At 44.7% G+C, this 21,229-nt stretch overlaps 1 protein-coding gene across 2 annotated transcripts in view; it reads left to right on the forward strand.

Annotated features, from left to right (window-relative positions):
- The window catches only part of abl1 (c-abl oncogene 1, non-receptor tyrosine kinase), a 48,823-nt gene extending 34,797 nt beyond the window's left edge, over positions 1–14,026 (forward strand). For both annotated transcript variants that reach the window (XM_083794129.1, XM_083794130.1), the window contains exons 2-11: positions 1,394–1,558; positions 3,178–3,473; positions 5,964–6,236; positions 6,611–6,695; positions 7,173–7,350; positions 8,451–8,635; positions 9,010–9,162; positions 9,818–9,907; positions 10,424–10,552; positions 10,769–14,026. In XM_083794129.1, coding sequence (XP_083650255.1) covers positions 1,394–1,558; positions 3,178–3,473; positions 5,964–6,236; positions 6,611–6,695; positions 7,173–7,350; positions 8,451–8,635; positions 9,010–9,162; positions 9,818–9,907; positions 10,424–10,552; positions 10,769–12,429 — 3,215 coding nt within the window. In that variant the 3' untranslated portion in view covers positions 12,430–14,026. The remainder of the gene's footprint in view (positions 1–1,393; positions 1,559–3,177; positions 3,474–5,963; positions 6,237–6,610; positions 6,696–7,172; positions 7,351–8,450; positions 8,636–9,009; positions 9,163–9,817; positions 9,908–10,423; positions 10,553–10,768) is intronic.
- The last annotated feature ends 7,203 nt before the right edge of the window (positions 14,027–21,229 follow it).

Consider the following 21,229-nt stretch of genomic DNA (forward strand, 5'->3'; position numbering starts at 1 on the left):
AGTGCGTTTTGCTGTAGTCAGATATCCTTTTCTACTTGCAGAATACATCACCCTTTGAAAACTTGTTCTCTAGCCTGTTGTAACTTGTTTCAGCTGAAGAGGTGTCAGTGTTTAGTATTGACCATGTTGACCTTGCAGCCTTTTATGTCTCCCCAGCCTTTGGGGTGAAGATGTAAGGTGCCCTAGTGTAGTTAACATGCGTGACAGCAGCTGCAGGGCATACAATCGAGCTTCTGGTCAGACCTTTGTTTTCCTAAATTAGTGGTCAACAAAGAGGGGTCCTTGATGGGCTTCCAGGGGCTAATCAAAATGAGGGACAATTTTGCTTTTATTTGACAGGGTAGAAGTTAGCCCAGTGACAGAATGTATATGACTATTCAGATCTATCTCCCCACCTACATTTAGACAGAATCCTGTACTAAATATGATCTACTAAATCTGATCTAGCACTCTTATTCAGTACCTGGCACAAGGTATTTCCAAATGGCCAATGACTCCATGCCCCAATACAATTTGGATTTCCTTGAAATGAAAATGTTTGAGAACCACTGTCCTAAATTAGTTGTTGTTCCCACCATATTTGTATTGATTTTTGTATTTAAGTAAATGGACAGAATTATAATAAAATATGCCAAATCAAGACAAACGAAAGAGAAATTACATGTAAAACTAAACAACTCGGCTCACAGATACATATACAAGCAGCTAAATTACTCAGGAAAAGTACATTCGGGCGAGAATGTAATTTAAAAAAACAAGCGATGTCACAGCATGTCCAGTAGGTCTGTTCTACACATATCCTCCTGCAACAATTATTTGTAGAGATGTTTAAAAGACTTTCTACAGTTAAAATGAAGCCAAGTTAGCTTTTGTCACTCTCATAAGTGCATAATTGTGACTAGTGTAGAACTGGAAAGGAGGGGATGGCACAGGAAATGAAAAGCGGACATGGTGGGGGCATGTCCAGGTGGATGCTCCGTTATTAAAGTGCCCTTTATTAAAGTTTTGTAGTTAATCGTTCCACTATATGGAGGGGATCCCTGCCGCTGTGCTGACAAGTTGAAGTAAAGTACCATTGATTGTTGACTGTGAGGTTTCCTTTCCTGCAGTGGGGGGAAAAAGGGGACTACATTACCCAAACTGTTAAATAAATGTTGTTGAGCAATATCTATGCTATATGGAGTGGTAAAATCAAACACTGTAACATATAACCACGCCAAATTGTTGCAGATGAGATACATCCACACATGTTCATTAATTTCACATTTTCACCCGTCAACCATGCTTCATGTTGTTCACTTTTCTCTATTGTGATGTGTTTTTGTGTACTACTGTACTGTAATATGTCAGTCAGTTATACTCATGTGTTGTTGTTGCTCTCTTTGTGTTTCAGAAGCTCTCCAGAGACCAGACTTTGAACCCCAGGGTCTGACAGAAGCAGCCCGCTGGAACTCTAAAGAGAATCTGTTGGCTGGGCCCAGTGAGAATGACCCCAACCTCTTTGTTGCCCTCTACGACTTTGTGGCCAGCGGTGACAACACCCTCAGCATCACAAAAGGTCTGTCCTATGTGTTGTGTTTTGACTAGGCGTTACTGACCAATTTTAAAGGGCAAAAAAATAATACTACTATCATTTACCATCTTCGCTAGGCAGTGGAAAACATTTCCAGAATGTCCGGGGACTGTTTTAACTGTATTTGGATGCTAGTGTTCACCAGTACTTTAATGGGATGTCTTTTCAAATGAACAAATGGCTTTGATCTGAAACCACGGCTGTTAATGAGACATCTAGGAAATCACAAGGTAGTGGAAAACATTTCCAGAAAGACGGATGACTGTTTAAGCTTTATTTGGACGTTCGCTGCAGTCAAGTGCTGATGTCAGTTGGTCATGCTATGCACTGTAATGTTCATTTGTATAAATAAGACATTATGTTGCGATTTTCCGCGTTCAACCGCTACCACTATCAACTTCCCATCCCTAGCTTGGTCTCAGCAGCAGTATATAAGTTATAGTTAAAGTATAATTTTCGGAACAAAATGCAATGAGGCTTAATTTGTTGAATCAAATATGTTCAGTTTATGGATATTCTATATTTACTTGTTCTATAATAGAAGTTATATTTAAAAGAATCTATCCAAGTAATTTGTTTTTTTATTAAGTTAAATGTTTTCAAATTTGAATCCAACACAATATTTTCATAATTTAAGTAGTAGTATTATTCAAAACGGTAATCCGTTTTCTCTAAAACGGGGATTAGCATGCTTCTGGCGCTAGCCTCGGCTGAGACGGTATATGTTGCAGGTGTTTAGAAGCACGACGAGCCTCTGATTGGAAAGCCACATATTTGCTTTCCGTCCTGTCGCATCCCCCGTTTATCAGCCACTGCCTCTGTGACTCTCACTTCCTGACCGTGGGCTCGCCTCTCACATGAGTTCTTTCCACTGAAGCGACTGGAAAACAACACTGCAGAGAGTGGGAGCACACAGACAAACAGAGGAAGGAAGGAGAGCACGCATGCACTGGAATAAGCAAGGAAATGCACTCTTCAAAGCAATTTTATATAAAAATAATTATATATATATTATATTATTTTACAGTATATTTCAAACACGACTACTGATGTGTCTGGAACACATTATGGTGTGACAATGGTGTCATATCCAATCTAAACCAACCTCACACACGAGCACTGCAGTGATGTCAGTGTGCCTAGCCGACACCATGACCAGTGGAAAACAAAAGCCCCAGCCAGCGTCCCCAATCTGAGTCAACATGACATTAGATACAGTCGATTCCTGCATGTCTGACTTAAAAACACACCGAGACGAGACCATAACCACTTAAACCGGATCTATACTAGGCCCCCTCCTTTTTTACATCTGCTCTGAACTTCATGTGGTTAGTCTAGGTCCTAGCAGGTAGAAATAATACGTTAATTTTTTTTTTTTTCCGGTCCTTGATTATGACTGGCTGATGCCGTTGGAAAATGCTCTATACAGTACTATAACTACATACCTGTATCTATTACTGTGTAACTAATACTGTGCCAACCACGTGTAATGGTTTCATATTCACCTTTCGGTACCCAGTTATTATAAAAATCACTGTAAACCACGTCCTCACTGCCCTGGCTATTGTCAGTCTAATGCTTTGTCCCATCGTATTCCCAACCAGGAGAAAAGCTTCGTGTGCTGGGATACAACCACAACGGTGAATGGTGTGAGGCACAGACCAAGAATGGCCAGGGTTGGGTGCCCTCCAACTACATCACCCCCGTCAACAGCCTAGAGAAGCACAGCTGGTACCATGGACCCGTGTCGCGCAACGCAGCCGAGTATCTGCTCAGCTCCGGCATCAACGGAAGCTTCCTGGTCCGCGAGAGTGAGAGCAGTCCCGGCCAGAGGTCTATCTCTCTGCGCTACGAGGGGAGGGTCTACCACTACAGAATCAACACGGCTTCTGATAGCAAGGTAGGCATCGGGGGTGTCGGGAGAGTCACAGCTGGTGTGGAAGTGCAATTGTTTACACCACCGATTGTCAACGTGTGGTCCAACCAACGTGGACCTTTAAGCATTTTACAGAACTAACGGGGAGATCCTTTTTACAAATTGAAGCTCAGTTCTCGATTTGGTTAGAGAACTACAAAGTCCCCAAAACTTTACAATAACATCCCTGACTCTGGCTTGCACTTTTATAAACATAACTACACATTGACTGCATGAAGTGTAATTTATAGATCGAGGTCAGATGTTCAAAGAAATCTGATAAAGTTGACCCCCCTCCCGGCCAGGCCATGTCACTGTCTGCTTAGGGCTGCCAACCTGGCTGTGTCATCAACTGTACTGTAGAGACGTGAGATGGTTTAAGGAACTTCAGGCATGCCAGGAATGCCTCTAACCACTACTATCCTGCACATAATGGCCAGTCAACAGAAGGCCAGACCAGAAGGCGAGCCATGACGCTGACACTGATCTTGTGACGGGCCATCTACACAGACACGTATGCATGAAAACACAGGCGTGCACAGACAGACAGGCCGACACGCACACTTGACCACTTCAGCCTTTATACTTTGTCGCCTGGCAACCTTTTGTGAACATTTTGGAAATCATTCAATTGTGGGGAAAGATTGACATTTTCACCAATAACATGCCCAAAATAGGGAAGCCATGTTAAATGAAGAAACGGACAGACGGCGAGTGTGAGCACACACACAGACACACACACACACACACACACACACACACACACATACATCATGCAGAGATGTATGATGACACAGACCTCACAGTGTCTTACAGTACTGCTGCCTACACTGCTAACAAGTTTGGTATGTCTGACTTTTCCAATAAGTCAGTACTACCTCTCCTGTGTTCAGCACTTTCAGTTCTCACCCATGAACCTCACTAGCACACGGACTGGGTGATTAACAATAACTGATTACTCAAGCCCCTTGTCAATAAAACCAACAGGAGCAGTATGGGCCTCATTATAACTTAAGCTAGATTGTTCTTGAACATTTTGAAACTAGCAGATCAAAAAGCCCAACTCGCATGATTGCTCGTGTTGATCTTTTCGGTATATGTTTAGTAGCATATAGGGCTTAAGTGGCTAAAGTGTCCATGAGGGTTAGCTAGCATACTGTAAAGGCTTTGGATTATGATGGATCAATAAAATCCCCTTTAGATTTCAAGGGTCTTTTCCCCCCTTACAGTAATTCTGTACTGCTAAAGAGCCCTTTCATGAGTGACAAAATGATCTGTATGTGTTCAGTGTGAAGCGGGCTATGCATGGAGCGGAGTGGAGAATGAGTAATTGCGGGTGTTATGTAAGACCTGGACAATGGAAAAGACTGTCCAGTCAGTCCTGACCAATATCCCCCCATGCAACAAACAGCCTGACAAATGCCTTTCTCATGCTCACTCTGCCTTGTGAGGGATCTGTGAAGGGATCTTAGAAAATATTAAGCACACATTTTTTAATTCTTCAAGCTGCAACTATTGGGTGTGAATAATATAATAATAATAATAATAATACCAATCGGTGGTTCTCAAAGTGGGGTCCAGGAACCTTCAGGGTTCCTTGAGAGGGTTCCAAATGGACCCTTACAGGTCTTTAACTGTGAGAGTTTACAAATGAATATACAAAACTGAATATGCACTGAGTTAGGGTCCTTGAAATGTAAAAGTATTAGAACCACTGTGTTATTTGAGTATATATGGAGTATAACTGTGGTGGTTGGAGGTGGTTCAGGTTCAACTCTCCGGTAGAAAGTTACGGATTACAGTTTTAACCCCTTTGAATATCTGTACATATTCTGTACATATCTGTACATATTGGTAGAGCTGTGAGCTCTATAAATCACACTGATATACTCTCTTTTAAAAAGAATGGAAGCTGGATGGAATGGAAGGAACTTAGGCTGTCTGTTTAGTTTTGGTTCTAATTCAAAATGGAATATTATGCTACATGTGAATTTAGATGCTCTGACTGACTACATACACAAACTTAGCAAGTGTACTAGAATAGGCTGACTTAATTAAGGTCATTGCGATTAGCTGTTAAAGTTAGATATTCATTGACATCTCCTGACTATTTACAGTCAAGAGTGACACATTTTAACCCATTCTGACCGGGCACCCATATTGGTGTCGGCATCATGTCGTGCTTTAGCTATTTAAAAATAGCAGATCTACAAGCTCATATCGCACCACCGAGTGGCGCGATACGAGCTTGTAGGTCTGCTATTTTTGAAAAATCGAAGACACTTTTAGAATCTGATCTCAGGTCAGAATGGGTTAATAATGAAACTGTCAGGATGTAATAGACATTTTTAGAATCTGATCTCAGGTCAGAATGGGTTAATAACTTATTTGACAAGCACAGCAGATCACCCTCCGTATGACATTGCTAACATGACAATGGACTCATCGGGTGTCATTGTATATGGTTTCCTCCAGCTGTACGTGTCGTCGGAGAGCCGCTTCAACACGCTGGCGGAGCTGGTGCATCACCACTCCACGGTGGCCGACGGACTCATCACCACTCTACACTATCCGGCTCCCAAGCGCAATAAGCCCACCATCTATGGCGTGTCGCCCAACTACGACAAGTGGGAGATGGAGCGCACCGACATCACCATGAAGCACAAGCTGGGAGGGGGCCAGTACGGGGAGGTTTACGAGGGCGTCTGGAAGAAGTACAGTCTAACAGTGGCTGTCAAGACGCTTAAGGTGTGCAATATTCGTTAGTGATTATTCTGTCGATTTTACTTTTTCGATGAATCGAGAAGCTTGTTTTTGTAGTGCATCACTAGCCTAGACCTGAGGCCAATTCTAAAATGCCAGGCTTCTGAAAACGCACACACACACACACACACACCCACCCACACACACACACACACACACACACACACACACACACACACACACACACACACACACACACACACACACACACACACACACTAGTAGGTTGAATCTTGCTTGGCTGTGTGGTGTTCATTATACCGCCACCTGGTGGTGCAGCGATGCAACATCTGGCAACTTTACTTGTGGTAGTGCTTGGACAAACGTTGACTCTGTGCTTTTTTTGCCATTCTGTTAAGGAGGACACGATGGAAGTGGAGGAGTTTCTCAAAGAGGCGGCTGTCATGAAAGAGATTAAACACCCCAATCTGGTTCAGCTACTGGGTATGTTGGCCCCCCCGTCCATCACATGTCTTACCCCCTCAAATATGTCTTTATCGGTACTGAAATCTATGCATTGGATGTTTCATCAGTAAAGGTATGCCTAGGCATACCGTAATGCGTCTACCAAGGCAGACGACTCTCCCCCTCAGACAGGAACGGTGGGGTGACCAATTATGATGCTGCCTGTGTTCATCATGATAATGTATTTTGATATCTTTAAACTAAGATATTTTCAAAATTATATTTTTGCTAAGAACCGATTTGCGGTTGCGTAGATGGAGTTCATTTACTGCAGGATTTATTTACAACCGTCTACAAATGCGAAACGTAAGTGGGGAGAGTGCACAGCTGCTTTATTTTCTTTGCATTTCAGCACTTTCCAATGTACGGTACACATTGTTAGGCAGAATCATTAGAAAATGATGTCTGTCTCGAGCGACTACAGTATGTGACTGTGTGTTTTGGTTTTTTTACTAGGGGTGTGCACGAGAGAGCCACCATTCTACATCATCACAGAGTTCATGACGCATGGCAACTTGCTCGACTACCTGAGGGAGTGCAACAGAGAGGAAGTCAACGCAGTGGTGCTTCTCTACATGGCTACGCAGATCTCCTCTGCCATGGAATACTTGGAGAGAAAGAACTTCATTCACAGGTATGCGGAACCACATCAGTATCTGACTTTACTTAGCTTTTTTGGGGCTTCCGAGGCTAAGCGCTTAATCATCCAATGGTGTCATGTGGCGAACATGACCAATATACGAGCTCAAAAGTCAACTCGTCACAGTGCGACCTGTTGTGAGATTGTAGATCGGTATGTTGTCTGTTCATAAGCCGGGCAGGCCTTGTGAATGGCCAGTTTTGCTCAGGTTTCTAGTGAAGACCTACAAATAGATTAGCCTCTAAAGTCACAGTGGAGCTCATGTAATGCCACTTTATTAAATGATGCTCTTACTTCCCAAAGCATGATGCTGTGGCTGTTATGCTAATCTCACAAACCGTGGGACCACATTACACACTGCCAGCTCCACTCTTTTTCTTTTGCACTTTTTGCTCTGATCGGGCTGAAACCTTGTCCAAGTCAAGAAGTGTCATAGATCAGTCAGTGGCTCCCAAACATCTTAGCCCGTGACCCCAAAAGTATTTCTTTTTTGATGTTTTGAAATAATAATTAAATCAAATGTAGGAAACAAATAAAGGTACCCGTAAATATGTGACATACATGTGGGTCCCGAGTCCCGACCCACTGTTTGGGAAACAGTCATTGTGATTGCCTGTGATTACTTCATAGATTACTTCACTTTACCTGTCCCTGCTTCCATGCTCGCTCTTTCTCTCCATTCTGTCCAGCTCCTTTTCTCACAGCTCACAGACGGAAAGACATCTTTTGTCACGGACATACTGAAATGTGCCATAGTCGAGGCTGTGTTGCAAGATAGCTAGTGTTTGTTCTGGCATGTTTAATGAGGTATCCCTCTAGAGGCAGTGATAATTTATGTCTTTTTATATTTGACAATCTTCGTCCAAATGTTCAAGCCTGTCGAGACGCGGCCCATTACTCCGCTCTACACACAACACAAGTGGAATGCGAACTCTGCAATGGATGTGATAAAACACATTGATTATTTTTTAAATGTAACTATATTGTCTATTTAATCATCTCAAAACATGAAAAACATTTTGACAAAACAAAATCTGATTAGCACATTATGTCCTTAAATAACTGGATTCTGCTGTATGTCATCTCTGCTCCAGGGACTTGGCTGCTCGTAATTGTCTGGTAGGGGAGAACCACCTGGTGAAGGTAGCTGACTTTGGCCTGAGCAGGCTGATGACTGGAGACACCTACACAGCACATGCTGGAGCCAAGTTCCCCATCAAATGGACTGCTCCAGAAAGTCTGGCCTATAACAAGTTCTCGATTAAGTCAGATGTCTGGGGTGAGCACACTGAATCTCACTTGTAGTAGCTATCACAAACTAGAGCATTTGACTAAATAAGAGCAAGAACACAGGTTCTTTGTTTCATTTCCAGAAAAGTATCTGTTTTGGACATAATATTAGCATACCCAAATATTGGTAATGTATAGATTATGCCTGGTTTGTCTTTGTCACTAGAGAAGTTGCTTTCATATTGCTTCTTGCTGAAGATACACAAATTATGTCTTGGAAAACATCTGCCATGGTGTTTTTCTTCATTTTGCATAAAATATGTCCATTTCACTATGCCATTACAATTGGATAATGTCACCGTCATTCATTATTGTGCGAACTTGTGAACTAAACCAATAATAAAACCTTTGTGACATCTCCAGCATTTGGCGTGCTGCTTTGGGAGATTGCTACCTACGGCATGTCTCCTTACCCTGGCATCGACCTGTCCCAAGTCTATGAGCTGCTGGAGAAAGACTACCGTATGGACCGGCCAGAGGGCTGCCCTGAGAAGGTCTATGAACTCATGAGGGCCTGTGAGTTGAAAAAATCATAAATATACTCCAGTGGTTATAAACCTTTTTCATGTCAAGGCATTTGAGCCACGGACCACCATTTGATGAGATTTAGACGTGCTGAACCAAAACTAAAGAATTGTTATCGTTGAATTTGGTTTCATTTTACACTCTCAAAAGTTAAAGAATGAATAAGGGTACATTACAAACTCATCACTTAGCTGGGGACCACCTGGAACCCCATCAAGGACCACAGGTAGTCCGGACCACTGCTGTACTCCACTAGGGTTGATAAGATGAAATAACATGCTGTAGGAGAGAACTCTAGTGATAGTTCAGAGGGGAACGTTTCTATTTTCAGTCTCTATCTGCTACTGCTAACCCATAGCAAAACATAAAAGCTAACAAAATAAAATGAAAATGTCAATCAGACAAAAAGACTTGCAAATAGATATGTCTTATATAATGTAATTTAATGTATTATATGAATCTACTGTAAACGTGCTGTAAGTGTAAAATGGTGTATTTTAAACACATATGTGTGTTGGGAACTTTGTGTGCAGGACACGAAAATAAAATAAACTATCAAATCGATCAATATATACAGTACTTGTCAATGTCAGCTGGAGGATTGATGTACAGACTGATGGGGTGTTTTGGTGTTCATTCATACCAGGTTGGAAGTGGAACCCTGCAGAGCGTCCGTCTTTTGCCGAGACCCATCAGGCCTTCGAGACGATGTTTCAAGAGTCCAGTATCTGTGATGGTCAGTACTTGCTTTCATACGTGTATGGCGTCTATATTGTAGTTCCAGGAATCCGAGATGATAAACATTTTCCATATAATAAGTGTTCATTATGACATTGTATTGTATACCTTGCTTTTCTTTTCTTTTTTTCTCTATTGCTCTGTAAAGCACTTTGAGCTGCATTTCATGTCATGAAAGGTGCTATACAAATGAAGTTTTATTATTATTATTTGAGTGGTGCAGCCACTCCATTGCCCAACAATGTGTGATCCTGGCAAGTGTCACTGTTGTGCACACACACACACACACACACACACACACACACACACCCTCACACACACACACACACACACACACACACACACACACACACACACACACACACACACAGGCCAGGGAGGAGAGCTAGTACAGCACAAGTACAGTACACCACTTAGTTCAAACGGGTCTGATCTTTTTTTTACTTGGCCCTGTTCGCACGCTCCATGTTGTCAGAAAGAAGCAATGTTTCACTATTGTTATGTCTGTATGCAGAGGTGGAGAAAGAGCTTGGGAAAAAAGGGAAGAAGGTGACACTGGGACCTATCCAGCAGGCTCCAGAGCTTCCCACCAAGACCAGACCTGTACGACGGAACATGGACAACCGAGACGGAGACAGTCCTGGTGAGACTTGCGTACATACACCAGAGTAGACCTGTTTTCTGTGTTTACACCCTTGGTTCAGGGGTGTATTGTTAACACACCCCGTCTATCCGTGTCTGTCACAGCGATAACTGACAGTACTAATCTAATATACATTTAGTTTGTTTTTTTAATTGTTTTACTCTTTCCGGTCACTGACTCATTGATTGTTCCCTGTATTTTCCGTGCACCCCTAAGACCCCGTGGAGCCAGAGGGGGCCGTATCATCACCCATGCTACCCAGGAAAGAGCGGCCACTTCTCGACAGCAGCCCGAGTGAAGATGACCGCTTAATACCTAAAGGCCAGGATAAGGACAAGACCCGAGGCAGCAGCTTCCTCAACCTTATTAAGAAAAAGAAGAAGAATGCCCCGGCCCCACCCAAGCGCAGCTCCTCCTTCAGAGAGATGGATGGCACCCTGGAGAGGCGGGGGGGCTTAACCCCAGAGCACAGAGACATGGATGGCTTCAACAATGGCGCATCGGTAGCATTAAATGACTCTTTAAACTCTCTGAAGTTCCTTGGAGCAAATAACAATGGGGCAGGGGGCATCGCCAACGGGGCACCCAACTTTCCAGGTCCACTTTTTCCCAGGAAAAAAGGAGCCCCTGCGGCGCCCGGTCAGGGGGTCAAGACGGCTACCACTCCGCCCAGTGAAGAGGAGCTGGTGTCCAACTCCAAGCGCTTCCTGCGGTCCTCATCTGCCTCTAGCATGCCTCCTGGCTCACATGGCACTGAGTGGAAGTCTGTCACCCTTCCCAGAGACCTTGGTCAGCGGCATTTTGACTCGGGCACCTTTGGGGGCAAGCCGGCGCTCCCGCGTAAACGGGCCAGTGAGCATAAAGGGGAGAACGCCCCTAGACTGGGCACCCTCACGCCCCCACCGCATCTGCCCAAGAAGGCAGAGGATGCACCAGATGAAGTGTTTAAAGACACTGAGCCCAGTCCGGGTTCCAGTCCCCAAGCCTTAACGCCCAAGCTGGTCAGGAGACTAGGTGGCCAAATGCTGGACAACTCCAAGACCAGTGCCCTACAGGCTGAGCTCCTTAAGCCCAACGTATTCCCCCCTCTGGGTGCAGCCGCCGACGAGTGCAGGGCTCGCCGAAACAAACACACCACCACTGACTCCTCGTCCACAAGGGAGCGAGGAAGGTTCCAGAAGCCCAAGCCAGCGCCACCTCCACCCCCACCCTCGAATGCCAAATCTGGCAAAAACTCCCGGAGCCCCACTCATGAGTTGCCCTCTCCCTCAGACACCAAAGCCAAGGTGCTTCCCACTGAACCTCACCACCCGACCATTCCCTGTGACCAAGCCTCCAAGAAGCTGTCTCTGGGCTCAAGCTCCAAACCTCAACCATTAAAGACCTCCGCCTCCTCCACCTCGGTATCCACCTTCACCTCCAGCCAGAGCATGGGGGGATTCTCCTCCCTCTCTTCAGCGGGCGACCAGACCTCTCCCACGGCCTTCATCCCCCTCATGAATACCAGACGGTCCCTCCGCAAAACGGCACCCCGCCAGCCGGCCGAACGCACGCCCAACTCGGCCGTGACGCGGGAGATGGTGCTGGAGGGCACGGAGCTGCTTCGCGCCGCCATCGGCCGCAACTCTGAGCAGACGGGTAGCCACAGTGCTGTACTGGAGGCTGGCAAGAACCTATCGAAATCCTGCATCAGCTACGTGGAGTCCATTCAGCAAATGAGGAATAAGTTTGCCTTCCGTGAAGCCATCAACAAGCTTGAGAGCAGCCTGCGTGAGTTGCAGATCTGCCCCAATGCCACTGGGGGCGCCAGCGCCCAGCAGGACTTCAGCAAATTGCTTTGCTCTGTAAAAGAGATCAGCGACATTGTTCAGAGGTAGCACCACAGACCCCCTCGACCTTATAAGAGAGGAAACTTGAACTGATAACTGTATGCTACTATCCATCTCTCTGGGTGACTGCATGAACCATGGTTGTTATGATAATGTGGTGGTCCATGCTGATCGCTGGAGAGGAGATGGTAGAGCATGGTAGTGTTACAGCAAAGTGTTGTACATTTACACTTTGTGGTACACTTCAAAACGCTAAAGCCTGTGGTTACCGTGCGTGAAATCAAAGGAGTCTTTCTCTAGACGTTTTCAAACTGAGTTGAATATTGAAAAATGTTAACTATGAATGGACATGATGTCTAGTGGCCTTACTGAGAGGCCTGGGGGCCAATACTGCATCAACATGACTTTTTACATCATTTTTTTAAATGATCATGTCTTATGTTTTTTTTTTTGTTTATCCTCTATGATGACACTACTAGTTAAAACACTTTCACATTCATTTCTACTGTCAGTGTGTTACATTTGGCATTGTTGCCATTGACAATGTGCAAAAACAACGCTAAACCTCGCTATGTTTGAGGATGCCTTTAGCTCTAACATTCAAATATCTAATCTCATACTTTGCATTTCAACCTGTAAGATTTAGGGAGCTTCTGGAATCGCACAGTGTATATAGCCTAATGTCACTAGCCACATCACCTTTGCCCGTAGCTTGTACTATGTATTTCTTGTCAATGCATCGTGACTCCTCTGCAGTTTGTGTGATATATACAGTATGAATGGTGGAAACGAGTGCATGTGTGTCAGTATTTAGTCTGAATGAATGCGTATTGCAGTATTTGCAATTATGTGCCATAAAGGAATGATGGATGCAAGCCTACTAGACGGATTGAACACTTTTTACTTCTCAGCACATGTTGGCAATAAATAATAGTGCCTTAAACACTATCAGTAGTACTACGTTTTATAAAAGAAACGTTGCCACCTTAACCACTCTAAAGCCTTACTCTATACTTCTGGTATCACACTAAAATGGCCGATCTACAGGCTCACAACGCGTCACAAAATGTTATGAGATTGTAGATCTACCATTTGCTTATCTTTTTTTTACATGTTTTGAAAGTGTTCACCACCTATATGACATACCCTAAATAGGGATGTCAGGTTGAAAGTGGTTAAGAAGTGCAACAATGTGGTAGCCTTGCTAATCTGTCTCTGTTGGACTGAATCATCTGATCTGTAAACCAAACACCACTGTCTCCAGTCTACACTGGAGGGGGAACCACAGGGTGCAGTGTCAGGGACTCTATGGATCTGAATGTTGTTTTTCTGCTGTCCTGAGAGTGAGTGCTTTCCTGTTTTTAATGACTTTTATTCAACAGTATCTACAGTACGCACCAGTCACAAAAGCCATCAGTAGCATCTTTGCCTAATCTCTCGCTCCCTCTTCCTTCCTCCCTCTCTCTTCTGTCAAGAGAAATCGGACTGAATATAGTGTTTCCCCTACCACTGAACAGGCATCTGAGGAAGCTTTTAATTTGTGTTGCTCTCAATTGGGATTTTGGTGTCATGGTTCAAATGCTGTTTCAGAGGTCTTTTACACCCCAGCTATAAAAAAGAGAGATAACTAGAAAAAGTGCCCTTCTGGGCACAGGTCTCCACCAGGATGAGCAGATGTGAAAAATTCCAGGCAAAGGTTTTTCCTTGGCCTCTAGGGAGTTGGCATACAAAGTTATCCACAGATCCGTGCAGTTAGAGGTAAAAACACTTTTCGGCCAGTTATAGCGCCACCTTGAGGCTGAGTTAAAATTGTTCATGTGGCATTTTGTCCTCGGCCTAGTGGGAATGTGGGTGCACAATTTGACGGAAATCACGCGATGTGTTCATGATTTGCAGCATTTTGTTTGAAACTGAGCACTCCTGTGAACTTTGGAAGCCAATCAGGATGGAGTCTGAGAAATCTGAAAGACCGGTTTCGTTGAATGGCTCTAGAGAGACTGTGTACCAATTTGCGAAATGTTTGGACAAAATCTGTAGGTGTACTGTGCAAAAACTTGTTTTGCACAAAGCGGCCTCCTGGTGGCGCTATAACAGGCCGTTCTGGAAATCTGAAAGACCGGTTTCGTTGAATGGCTCTAGAGAGACTGTGTACCAATTTGCGTGATGTTTGGACAAAATCTGTAGGTGTACTGTGCAAAAACTTGTTTTGCACAAAGCGGCCTCCTGGTGGCGCTATAACAGGCCGTTCTGGAAATCTGAAAGACTGGTTTCGTTGAATGGCTCTAGAGAGACTGTGTACCAATTTGCGTGATGTTTGGACAAAATCTGTAGGTGTACTGTGCAAAAACCTGTTTTGCACAAAGCGGCCTCCTGGAGCGGCCTCCTGGTGGCGCTATAACAGGCCGTTCTGGAAATCTGAAAGACCGGTTTGGTTGAATGGCTCTAGAGAGACTGTGTACGAATTTGCGTGATGTTTGGACAAAATCTGTAGGTGTACTGTGCAAAAACTTGTTTTGCACAAAGCGGCCTCTTGGTGGCGCTATAACAGGCCGTTCTGGAAAGTTTGGGGCAGAGGTTCATCGTTGGCATCCAGGGAGTGTGTGTGCAAAATTTGGCATCGACCGGGTTAACGGTGGCCGAGATTAGCTGCTCACGGACGGACGGACACACACACGGACACACGGACACACACACGGACGGACGGACGGAGTGCAAAACATACTCTCCCCCTAGGCCTTCGGCCTGGTGGAGACAATTAAAAAAACAACCTGGGGGAAATACTGGACTGAAATATAACTGTGGATGATACCTGTCACTTGCTCTCTTACAAGATTTTTAACCAAGCTGACCATTATAAACTGTAAAAAAATGTTTTACCAAAAACAATTCCACTGTAGCCTATATGTTCCTTGTACTCCGAGTGATGTGCCAAACGGATCATTTCAGTGTGTGAGCGATTCGGTTCACGCCCACGGCAATGATCCGATTCACTGAATCGGTTCACGGTTCAGTGGTACTTCCGGAGTCCCTGCAGCGAGCACTGTGACTGACTGACTGTACTGTCTATAGCACAACTCAATACAAACAAACTGTACAACTGAGTGGACGACCAATAAAGCATTATACTTGTTTACAAGAGCGTCCAACTTGTTAAATTCATCATAACATTTAGAGACATACAAATATAGACTTATATATATATCCAGCCAAAAAACATGAACTCATCATCATAAAGGAGGTAAAAAGGGGAAAGCAAGTAGTGTAGTGTACACTTACATTTGTATAAAAATTTATGGTTTTTATTTTTGCACTAGTATGCTTACTACTAACATGTAAATGTTGGATGACACACAGCCACTCGACTTAGCATACCAAGTGATCATCCGTTTGTGTGTGTGTGTGTGTGTGCGTGCATGCTGGGGGGGGCGTGACCGTGAACCGACTCATTTAAGACGTGAGCGATCCGATTCACGCACACGGCAATGAATCGGCTCTTATGAACGAGTCGCTCGTGAGTGACCGACACATCACTTGATGTGCCAAACGGTGCAAAGCTTTGATCTCACTGTTCTCCTTCCATCCTTGTTTCCGCTGTTCATATTTGACCTGCCTGTACAAAGAAGTGTCTTTGCCAACTCCGCTACGATTTCCAGCTATTAAAGACCTTGGGTCTGCATTGTTCACTGCCTCAATGTAAGCATTATGTGCAAATCGGTTCATCATTGATCTACCCAAGTTTGCACGCTCTGTGCTTCTAATGTATCTACTGTACCTCTCAATTTGTCCTTTGTGTGATGTATGTTGCCAGTATAAGCTATATGAAATATGCCGTCTTCGAATGAATAGAGATGTATTTTAAAGGTCATCTCACATGAAGTATGCCGGCAGGCGCCAATGATTGTCAGACATGGCTTGCTTGATTTTCTAACGACAGCGGTAGAAAAGTAGTGATTAACAAAACGGATTATCATTATACAGTATGGATTCGATTCCTTGACTTTGCTGGCAAACAGCTCTTGCCATACATACATCTTAAAATGTTTATTTCCTTTGACTCTTAACTTCTTAAGGAGTTTACAGTGTCCCATTCTGAAGACTTCAAAGTAAAGGTAGTAGGTTCAATGGCACTGTGTTTGAAGGGTCCTAATGTAGCACTAGATAGTCCCATGACACTCTGAACAATACCATCATCTAGAGTCTGTACAGACTGATTATGTACAGTGCTCTCATTAAATGCATACGAGTGATCTATTTCTACAGCATCTAGACTCAGATGTCCTGATAGTTGCCTTGCGGAGGCCTCTTTGTCCAGTGTCCATTCTGGGTCCGGAAACGGTACTTTTTTGAGCATTGACCCCAGTAGAAGGTCTGCTGCTGTGAAGTTTACACCTCTCCCGCTTAGCGGAGAGTGGGGTGTGGTACAGGACATCTCCCCGAACGCGTGGGTATGTCCAGATAGTTGCCTCGCGGAGCCGTCTTTTGTCCAGTGTCCATTCTGGGTCCGGAAACGGTACTTTTTTGAGCATTGACCCCAGTAGAAGGTCTGCTGCTGTGAATTTTACACCTCTCCCGCTTAGCGGAGAGTGGGGTGTGGTACAGGACATCTCCCCGAACGCGTGGGTATGTCCAGATAGTTGCCTCGCGGAGCCGTCTTTTGTCCAGTGTCCATTCTGGGTCCGGAAACGGTACTTTTTTGAGCATTGACCCCAGTAGAAGGTCTGCTGCTGTGAATTCTACACCTCTCCCGCTTAGCGGAGAGTGGGGTGTGGTACAGGACATCTCCCCGAACGCGTGGGTATGTCCAGATAGTTGCCTCGCGGAGACGTCTTTTGGCCAGTGTCCATTCTGGGTCCGGAAACGGTACTTTTTTCAGCATTGACCCCAGTAGAAGGTCTGCTGCTGCGAATTTTACACCTCTCCCGCTTAGCGGAGAGTGGGGTGTGGTAGAGGACATCTCCCCGAACGCGTGGGTATGACCAGATAGTTGCCTCGCGGAGCCGTCTTTTGTCCAGTGTCCATTCTGGGTCCGGAAACGGTACTTTTTTCAGCATTGACCCCAGTAGAAGGTCTGCTGCTGTGAATTTTACACCTCTCCCGCTTATTGGAGAGTGGGGTGTGGTATAGAGGACATCTCCCCGAACGCGTGGGTATGACCAGATAGTTGCCTCGCGGAGCCGTCTTTTGTCCAATGTCCATTCTGGGTCCGGAAACGGTACTTTTTTCAGCATTGACCCCAGTAGAAGGTCTGCTGCTGTGAATTTTACACCTCTCCCGCTTATTGGAGAGTGGGGTGTGGGGCGCACCACGGCTTCCACGCCTTCCAGAGCGCCGCGAGCGCCTTGAGCGCCTCCCCCACGGAACGGACCACGGACGCAACTTCAAGATCAGCCCATGAACTGCAGACAACCAACGCCAGCGGACCCCCACATACCACCGCAGGCGTCTTGTTCGCCGAAGCCACCCCAGCGGCAGTGATCATGGAGCTGAACGAGGAACACCACCCCCTCCCCCACACCCACAGTCAACCCAGGACTACAGAGGATAATAGACCACCCATTCCCACCCCAGCCACGGACCCAGACACCAGGATGGATCTGACCTGGCCTACAGACATGTTCAGACATGTTCAACGGCGCCACCCCCCACATTCCACCGCCCCTCCCCACTCACACCTCAGCCGCGGACACGCCCATCCTCGGTCACACCTCTGACTACTTCAACACAGACGAAATTAACACAATCGTCGCATCCAACGGCCTTCACCTGTTCCATTTGAATGTGAATAGCTTGATTCCCAAACTAGCTGAGATCAGACATCTGTTCCAGAACGGTAAGGCAAACATACTGTGTTTCTCTGAAACTAAACTTGATGAGTCTACTAAAGACCCAGTCACCCAGAGATTGAAATAGAAAATTACTCAGTCATTAGAAATGACAGAAACAGGCATGGTGGTGGCGTGTGCATGTATATTCACCAAGATACTGAATACACTACTCGTACTGACTTGCAGCATGATGAAATTGAAACTGTGTGGGTTGAATTAATTTTCAAAAATGCTAAATCGGTATTAGTGGGCACCGTCTATAGACCCCCTGATCAGAATGAGTTCTATGATATACTTGAGGGGTGCTTAGCTGGGGAGGAATGTGTAGAGAAGATCCTGATTGGCGACTACAATACGGATATGCGTCATAAGGAAGCTCCCATGTGTTCAAGTAATTTAGTCGGTTTTGTGATCTGCATAGTAGGCTATCAGTCAGCTAATTACCCAACCCACAAGAGTGTGTGATTCTTCTCAAACTGTCATTGGTCTCATTCTGACCTCGGACAAATCCAGAATCTCAAAGAAAGGGGTTATTGTATGTGGGCTCAGTGATCATTTTATGATTTTCTGTACCCGCAAAATACAAAAACTAAAGTTTGACTGTCACAAAACAGTCATACAGTATCTAGGGACCTCAAAACCTACTCTAGTGAGGCCTTTAACCTTGAACTGGAGAATCTGGATTGGTCCGATGTGCTCAGGAGCTCACTAGTCGAAGAAGCATGGCTTGGCTTTAAAACCAAATTTACATCAGTACTAAACATCATGGCTCCTTTGAGAACCGTCAGGGTCAAAACCCGCTCGGAGCCATGGATGAATTCGGACATACTGACTGCAATGAAAGCCAGAGACAACAAATGCTCTGAACTTCTTAAATACAAGTCCAAACTAGCCAAGTGCAAGCGCTTCGACAGTGATCTCCAAACCAAACTGTGCAACCTAAAAGCCCAGTGTAACAAGCTAAGAAACAGTGTAATTGCCATGACCAAATCAGCCAAATGTAACTTTATCAATGATAAAGCCGAGGAAATCAAAAACAATCCTCGGGAGCTATGGAAGTTACTAAACAATCAACTAGGCTGTGGTCGGAAACTAAAAACCAGGTTTACTAACATAAACATCAAATCGAATAACACCCTCATCACTGACAAACTCGATGTAGCCAACCACTTGAACATCTTCTTTACAAACATTGCAACAAAGCTGGTTAGCAAACTGCCCTCCCACTCTGGGCGTTTTGGTGTAGAGCACATCAAAGCCTTCTACAAAAACCTTGGTGTTTGTAAAGATGATTTTAAAATGACAATGGTAACAACCGAGGAGGTACTTAAAAAACTGAGTGCCCTCCAACCCCACAAGGCCACTGGCCATGACAATATTCCCTCCAAATTTCTCAGAGACTCAGCCTTTTCCATAGCTCCAGTCATCACCCACATAGTTAACCTCTCCATCAAACAGGGACAGGTCCCCCAAGATTTTAAACTGGCCAAAGTAACCCCCTTGTACAAAAAAGGGAGTAAATTAGAACCCGGCAACTACCGCCCTATTTCTATTCTAAGCTCCATCTCGAAAGTGATGGAAAAAACAGTCTATGAACAGGTTGAAAAGTATCTTGCCACTCTCTTACCCATTTGCTTACTATGTGGGTGACTGGGTCGAATAAAAAAGAATGTGTTTTTTACTGCCTGGCTGTCACTCTGGGGCGGGGTAGGCTACTGGGACTCTAGGCCAATATAACGGCATAAAAACGGCCCAAAACAGCCAAAAGTTTGCACACGCACAAAGATTTATGCATGCATGTGAAGGGGGGCCCTTCGAGCTTCAGTGCCCAGGGGCCCTCAGCGGTGTTAATCCGGCCCTGGTGCGCGCACCACACAAAGTCCTCCACCTGAGATCATATTGTGATTTGGACTGCGGTCTATTGTTGTTTACTTGTTTTGGAACTCAAGCCTATTAAAAATAGGCCTATTAAAATAAATAAAAGATGCATGTTAGAGACCCCCTCTCATCGTATATGTTTTTCCCTCCTTTATGATGATATTCCATGTAGAAGTCTCTAAATGTTATGATTAATTGAAAACGGTGGACCCTAGCTCGCTGATAACAAACTATCCTTACACCTGGGAAAAACTGAATCCATCCTCTTCGGATCAAATAGTAATCTCAGCAAGGCAGATGGCTTCTTGGTTAGAGTGGGTGACAATATTATCACACGAAAAGATCAAATTACCTACCTAGGTTCCATCCTGGAGGCCAATCTTTCCGGTGATAAAATGGCCACCAACGTAATCAAAAAAGTCAATCAAAGAACAAGATTCCTTTACAGGATCTCCTCACTGGTCAGCAAAAACACCTTGAAGACCTTAACAGGAGCCCTCGTACAAGGTTTCTTTGACTATGCATCCACCTCTTGGTACCACAGCACCTCAAAGGCCCTTAAAACAAGGCTCCAGACCTCCCAAAACAAACTGGTCAGGCTCCTACTTGGCCTCACCCCCCGAACCCACCTCACCCCTGCCCAAATGTGGAACACCCTACCAACAGTCATTAAGACATGTGAATCCCTTGACTCCTTCAAAACCGCTCTCAAAGGGCACCTACGGATGGCTGCAATTCGAAACGGGCCTCTGTAAAATCTGAATCCCCCCCCCCCCATTTTCCCTCACTGTATATTGTATCTTTTCCCTTTTTTGCTTCCCATATGATGAATTCCTGTTCTGTACTTTAGCTACATAGAAATGTCTATTTGTATGTCTCTAAATGTCTATGTCTTTAAATGTTTTGATGAATTGAACAATGTGGACCCTGTTGTAAACAAGTGTAATGCTTAATTGGGTCGTCCACTCACAGTTGACAGTCTTTGTATTGAGTTTGTGCTTAAAATGTACTGTAAATTCTACAAACTGTTAATAAATATTTCAATCAATCAATCAATAGTCAATGTTTTAAACTCATGCCATGTCTATCTAAATGAGTGTCAGCCAGGAATGTCAAAAAGAGTTTTTATTTGCCACTTTGACCAC

This window comes from Protomyctophum parallelum (assembly GCF_964188405.1).
Source record: "Protomyctophum parallelum genome assembly, chromosome: 21".
Classification (NCBI taxonomy): Eukaryota; Metazoa; Chordata; class Actinopteri; order Myctophiformes; family Myctophidae; genus Protomyctophum; species Protomyctophum parallelum.